Source organism: Myotis brandtii, unplaced genomic scaffold, assembly GCF_000412655.1.
Source record: "Myotis brandtii unplaced genomic scaffold, ASM41265v1 scaffold600, whole genome shotgun sequence".
In the NCBI taxonomy this organism is placed as follows: Eukaryota; Metazoa; Chordata; class Mammalia; order Chiroptera; family Vespertilionidae; genus Myotis; species Myotis brandtii.
The window spans coordinates 842,267-849,377 of record NW_005370273.1 but is presented as its reverse complement, the minus strand read 5'-3'; the positions used below and the strand labels follow the sequence as shown (position 1 = coordinate 849,377).

The 7,111-nt window shown below is 52.5% G+C and overlaps 1 protein-coding gene across 1 annotated transcript in view; it reads left to right on the top strand.

The window, feature by feature from the left end:
* Positions 1-7,111, top strand: part of MYO7B (myosin VIIB) — a 107,070-nt gene that overhangs the window by 82,327 nt on the left and 17,632 nt on the right. Inside the window, exons 25-27 of the mRNA XM_014550391.1 lie at positions 3,946-4,023; positions 4,155-4,282; positions 6,963-7,089. Of these exons, the coding sequence (XP_014405877.1) occupies positions 3,946-4,023; positions 4,155-4,282; positions 6,963-7,089 (333 nt within the window). The remainder of the gene's footprint in view (positions 1-3,945; positions 4,024-4,154; positions 4,283-6,962; positions 7,090-7,111) is intronic.

Below are 7,111 nucleotides of genomic sequence, written 5' to 3'. Positions count from 1 at the left end.
CATGGCTGTTGGCAGGAGCCTCGGTTCCTTGCCACCCAGGCCACCCCGAGCTCCTGGTGCTGCCACCTAGGGCTTCCTCCCCAGGCAGTGATGTGAGAGGAAGGCAGAAGGCAGCTGGGTGCCTGGTCTTGGAAGTCACACACCATGGGCGGCAGGACGGCAGGAGGCCAGAGTCCCCGGGGGCGACCTGGGCAGTCCCGCACGGCCTGGGAACGCGGCAGGCTGGCTTCCCAGTCAGACCTCACGTTTTCATTTAAAAGTCCGTTCTTCATTCAATGAATTGATTTTGCACTTCTGTCAAGAATCGGTGGTGCAAATTTGTGGGTTTATTTCTGTGTCTCTTCTGTTCTATGGGTCGATGTGCCTCCCTCTGCCAACGCCACGCTGTCCTGTCGGCTGTAGGCATACACTGTCTTGACGCTGCGCACACTGACTCCTCCTGCCTATTGTTCTCTTTCAAAATTGATTTTGCTATTCTAGGTCCCTTGCCTATCCATACACAGCTTAGAACAGTGATGGCGAACCTATGACACGCGTGTCACAGGTGACACGCGAACTCATTTTTTTTGGTTGATTTTTCTTTGATAAATGGCATTTAAATATTTAAAATAAATATCAAAAATATAAGTCTTTGTTTTACTATGGTTGCAAAGATCAAAAAATTTCAATATGTGACACGGCACCAGAGTTAAGTTAGGGTTTTTCAAAATGCTGACACGCCGAGCTCAAAAGGTTCACCATCACTGGCTTAGAATAATCTTACCCGTATCCACAAAAGTTACCTTGCTGGTATTCTGATAGGAGTTCTGTTGTATATCAGTTTGAGGAGAATTGACATCTCTACTCTGCTGAGTCTCCCAGCCCATGAGCTCTATGTATTTGAATCTTCTTTGATTTCTTTCACCAATGTTTGTAGTTTTCAGTGCATATGCCCTACATATGTGGTTTTTTTTAATATTTGTACATAAGGGTTTTTTAGAGATTGTAAATGGCCATATATATATATAATAAGAAAAGGGTAATATGCAAATTGACCCAACAGCAGAATGACCTGTCGCTATGACTTGCACTGACCACCAGGGGCAGATGCTTAATGCAGGAGCTGCCCCCTGGTGGTCAGTGCGCTCCCACAGGGGAAGCGCTGCTCAGCCACAAGCCGGGCTGACACCTCCACCTCAGTGCTAAGGATGTCCCACTGCGGCTTAGGCCAGCTCCCTAAGCCATCAGTCGAACATCTCCCAAGGGCTCCCAGACTGAGGGTTCCCAGGCCAGGCTGAGGGACCCCCCCACCTCAAGTGCACAAATGTCGTGCACCAGGCCTCTAGTGTGTGTGTATATATATATATATCCTATCTAACAAAAGAGTAATATGCAAATTGACCATCACTCCAACACAAGATGGCCGCCCCATGTGGACACAAGATGGCCGGCAGGGGAGGGCAGTTGGGAGGGACCAGGCCTGAAAGGGAGGGTAGTTAGGGGTGACCAGGCCGGCAGGGGAGGGCAGGTAGGGGTGACTAGGCTGGCAGGGAAGGGCAGTTAGGGGCAACCGGGCCGGCAGGGGAGCAATTAGGCATTGATCAGGCTGGCTGGGGAATGGTTAGGGGGTGATCAGGCTGGCAGGCAGAAGCAGTTAGGGACAATCAGGCAGGCAGGCAGGCAGGCAGGCGAGTGGTTGAGAGCCAGCAGTTTTTTTTAAAAGAAAATAAATAAATAAAAATGCTTTTAACCAAGATTTGCTTATAATTAAATTAGAGGCCAGGTGCACAGATTTGTGCACCAGTGGGGTCCCTTGGCCTGGCCTGCGGGGATCAGGCCAAAACCAGCAGTCCGACATCCCCAGAGGGGTCCCAGATTGCGAGAGGGCGCAGGGAAGACCAAGGAACCCCACTGGTGCACAAAGTATGCATATAAGATCTTTGGTTAATCTCTTCCTGCCCTTCCCCCTCCCCCCTTCTCTCTGAGATTCATGTCTGTTCCATGTTTCCATGCCTGTCATTGAGCGTCTGCCCCATGGTGGTCAGTGCACATCATAGCTACCGGTCGGACACTTAGCATATTAGCCTTTTATATATATATAGATTAACAGGTTATTTTTTTGTTGTTATTAATTCACTGTCATTTTTAACTAATTTTAGTGAACAGGCCATATGTTGGAAAAAACACTGCAGTAATTTCACCGACATAAGTAAATATTACATATCTACAGCTCTAGTCTACATATTTAAATCCAGAAGTCATTGCTCTTTAACAGTGTCAGGAATGACAAGCATGTGATCACACGGCATCATGCTCAGTAACCAGTTCTATTGTCTTGTGGTGTGACTTCAGCAGTTTTAACTCCTGTTGGCCCACATCCCCATGTGCGCTAAGCCACGCCCATTCCCCAGCCGTGTGCTTTTGCATTTACTAGATCTATTCAGTATAAATTTAAAATGACAGTAAAACATACAAAAAACTTTTCTGTGAAATTAAACTTTTCATACATAATTATAATTACACAAATGTGTCTATATAAGTAAAAACAGGTAAACTAATTTGTCAACTTTTTAATGTATGATTTGGAAAACCTACTTTATTATGTAACAGACTTTCAACTTTGATGGACACACCCTCGCTCGACTTAGTCCATTACATCGAGGTTTTACTGTATATATATATGTGTGTGTGTATATATATCTGTATGTGGATACACACACACACACACACACATATATATCTGTATATATGTATATATGTATATATATAGCTATAGATGATAGATATAGATGATATAGAGATAGAGATAGAGATAGAGATATTTAAAGGAGAGAAAGAAACATTAATTGGTTGCCTCCCGCACATGCCCCAATTGGGGATCGAACCTGCAACCTGGGTATGTGACCTGACCAAGAATCAAACCCAACACCGTTTGGTTTACAGGAGGATGCTCCGGCCACGGCTAACTGGCACCATAGTTTTAATTTTGACGTTGGCATGTTCATTGCTAGCATAGAAAAATATAATTTATCTGTGAATTGACTTTGTATCTTACAACATTGCTGAACTTGCTTATTTTTTTAAATATATTTTTTATTGATTTCAGAGAGGAAGGGAGAGGGAGAGATAGAAACATCAATGATGGAGAGAATCACTGATCGGCTGCCTCCTGCACCTCTCCCCGCACTGGGGATCGAGCCCACACCCCGGGCATGTGCCCTGATCGGGAATCAAACCGTGACTTCCAGGTTCATGGTTGACGCTCAACCACTGAGCTATACTGGCTGGCTGAACTTGCTTACTTTCTATAGATTTCTTGGAGTTTTCCATGTAGACAGGCATGTCATCTGCACCGAGGGACAGCTGGTGTGGCACATTCTATCTCTATGGCAAACCCGCTTCCCCAGCCAGAAGCCGGTGCCCAGCCCCAGGAAGGGCTGACCCTGCCCAAGCCCAGTCCTCGCCGGGCTCTACTTTTGGCAGCGACTTCTCAAGGCGCCATCAAGACCAGGCGTGGCCTTTGCCTGAGGAGAAAGCGCGTCCTCAGGGCCCCACAACCGAGATTCTTTTGCTGCCCTGGCAGGGCCCCCCTTGCCGTGGGCAGAGCATGTCCAATTCATTCGCCCAATTTTCACTGAGGATGAGCATGGCCTGGGCCGTCGGGCCTGGGCTCTGACCCAGCCCCGCCGCAGAGGGCTCTACTGGTGACAGGTTCAAGTTCTGGAGTCGTCAAGGTCCTGACCCTCCCGGGGCTCAGGCCTGGTGTCCTCGCCAGGAGAGAGGATTTTGCTGAGCACATGTAAGTGTTGCCAAACCCAGTGGAGATGAGGGACTACATGGCGCTTTGTAAACCAAGTAGGAAATGGCTGGAGAGAGACACTTGCCCCACCCTAGGTGGCTGTCAGGTCAGGAGCTGCCTGAGGTGCTGCCCAGCTCACTTCACTCACAGACTCTCTCCCTGCGCAGAGGCCCAGCCTCAGGGACAGAAGGACCAAGGACATCTCCTCCATGAAGCTGAAGCGCTCCTCCCAGATCACCGGCCAGGTGCGCCCAGGGCCGGGCTCCCAGCTCTGCACCCACAGGGTCCCTGGCTCTGCTTCTCCAGCCCCTCGAGCCCAGCCCCTCCCTCGCCATGGGAGAGTGACAGCTGTCCCGATGCCCTCGTTGATTTCCAGGTGGCGAGCCAACTGAGTATTGGAGAGGAGGCATTTGAGTCTGAGGGCTCCCTCTCCGACCGACCCATGTCCAACCTGGAAAAGGTGCACTTCATTGTGAGCCACGCCCTCCTGCAGCCCAGCCTCAGGTCAGTCCCACTCTCACCTCAGCCCCTTTCGGAACACTGACCCCTCACTGCCTCTCAGCCCATAGCCACAGCCTCCTCTCTGCTCACTACCTGCAAGGCACTCCCTGCTCCCTGCTCCCTGCCCTGCGGCCGGCACACTGGGTCTCAGCACAGCAGACATGACACCCTCAAGGGCTCTTTACTTGCTCTGAGGAAGACCCCCTGGGAAAGCCTGAGGGACACTAACCAGGCCACTCTTCCAACGTAGCTGGTTCTATTGCTGGTTCTCTCATCTGACTCCTTGCTGGCCATGCCCCTTCCAGGATGGCAGACAGTCCCAGCTGCATCCCAATGAGAGGCGCTGTGGGCCCCTCAGATAACCCTGCAGGCACTTTCATGCATCGCTGGCCTCCAGGTGGGGCTGACACACTCTCGGTGACCCCTGGAGACCCCACACCACTCCGTCCCCTAATGAAACACACCACAGCCTCTTGCTGCTGGCTCTTCTGGAGCAATGGGCTGCCCGCTCGTGTGGGGTCTCAACACCTGAAGCTCACCTCCTTCAGAGACATTCCCAGTGTTCGACGTGCTCTCTTCACCTTGGCCATCAGGGTAGCTTGTGCAGGCCTCACGGGGCAGGCAGACAGCCTCCATCTGCATTGGCAAGCTCCTGGGCCCCTCACGCCCGCTCATTTGGACGAGAGGAGACAGGCCAGAGATCTCTCTACTCCCACAAAGTCCCTTCCAGGAGCAGCCTGTTAAGTGTCTCGTTTCGCTGATGCCGGCTGCGAGGGCAGAGGGCTGGGCTGGTGCTGCATCTGTTAGTAGATGCCAGAGGATGTGCCTCTTTAAAGCAGTGGTTCTCCACCTTCCTAATGCCGCGACCCTTTAATACAGCTCCTCATGTTGTGGTGACCCCCAACCATAACATTATTTTCGTTGCTACTTCATCACTGTAATTTTGCTACTGTTATGAATCATCATGTAAATATCTGATATGCAGGATGTATTTTCATTGTTACAAATTGAAAATAATTAAAGAATAGTGATTAATCACAAAAATAATATGTAATTATAAATGTGTTTTCCGATGGTCTTAGGCGACCCCTGTGAAAGGGTCGTTCGGCCCCCAAAGGTTGAGAACCGCTGCTTTAGAACGTTGCGTGTTGTCATCTGTTTGTCTTTGGCTCTGAGATCTTAGCCAAATTCTGAGACAAAGCACATGTTCTACCCACATCCAGTCACATGTGCCTGCTCGGAGCCAGGACCTGCACTGAGGCCTGGGGTGCAGAGATGACAGTGAATCTCTCTGTCCTCAAGGAGGGGACCCTTTCGTTGGGGAGCATGGGCGGCCCCGGAGACCGCAATAGCTCTTGTGCTAAGATAGGGGTCCACTGTGGGTGCCAAGAGTAGTGGTGATGCCTCCTAGGCGGGGGCAGGGCTGTGGGAAGAAAGGGGGTGTTTCACCAGAGAGAAGGGAGGGTGAGCAGGGTCACAGAACTCGGAAACAGCCCACAGGTCGGGCACGCCAAGTGGTTTATCACCGCTGGGAACGGAGTTCAAATTTAATCATAGAGGCAGTAGGGATAAGTTCTGAGGAAGAGAAGACCATGGCCATATTTGGCTTCCAGAAAGTTCTCCCTGGCAATGACATGGAGAGACGGGCTTGGGAGTAGGAGTCCAGGAGAGGGCTGCGACAGAGGCAGAGAGAACTGATGAGAGATGGCCCGGGGAGCAGCAGCTAAGAGGAGGGGACAGAGAGCACATCTGGGAGACAGATGGTAGGAGGTGGTGGCTGATGGGAGGAGACTGGGATGGCTCCCAGATTCCCAACTGGGCGAATGGCTGGCGGTGTTGCCTGTGGAGACCTGAGAAAGAGGTGAGCCATGGCTGAGTTTACTCGGTCACATCTCTTCCCAACTCTGTGCTCAGTGGCATCAGGTTGGTAGCTTGAAATTGGCATTGATAGGAATATGTAGCCACAGCACTGGGCCAACGCATGAATCAGGGCTCCCCAGGAGAGCTGGTTGCTGCACACCAGCACCCGCTGAGTGCGGGACCGATGCTGGCCTCGGGACCTGTGAGGTTGGAGGGGTTGGGACACTGTAGTGAGGATGGAGCTCGATAAAGTGGGGCAGGATCAGGAGAGGCCCTCCCACAGGGGAGGCAGAGAAGCCTGTGAGGCTGTGGGAGCGGGCACTGGTCAGGAGCGAGGAGTGGGGGTTCTCCTGTGAGCCCCATCTCCTCTGCAGTGGGGGGCGGGCACGTGCCTGCAGGCAGGGGAGGACGTCAGGGCAGGAGGAGGTGAGAAGTAGCTGCGACGTTGGGGAAAGGAGAGGTCAGGTCAGGCAAAGGTCTGGGCGGCCGAGGCCAGCGCTGTGGCTGGAGACCCCGGGGCCCTCCGTGCCCCACTCGAAGGCCAGGGCATTGTGGGCAGAGTGGGTGAGGGAGGGGCAAAGCCTGAGGGGACGAGATGCCCGACAAGGAGGACGAGGCTACAGCCTTGATGAGCCAGGAAAGGGCTAACGTGAGTGGGCAGAGCCCCGTGCAGACGAGTCCAGGTCGGCCAGGGAGGCAGCTGGAGGCGAGGAGGCTGGAGGCCCCTCGGCCATGGCTGCACGTAGGGGCGCAGCAGGAGCTGTGCACCCCTCCCCTGCCCCTGCTGCTCCGAGCCAGCCTGCAGCCTGTGTCTGTCTTTCAGGGACGAGATTTACTGCCAGATCTGCAAGCAGCTGTCGGAGAACTTGAAAACCAGCAGCCTGGCCCGGGGCTGGATCCTGCTCAGCCTCTGTCTGGGCTGCTTCCCACCCTCTGAGAGGTTCATGAAGGTGGGCTGGGCCCGGGCAGGGC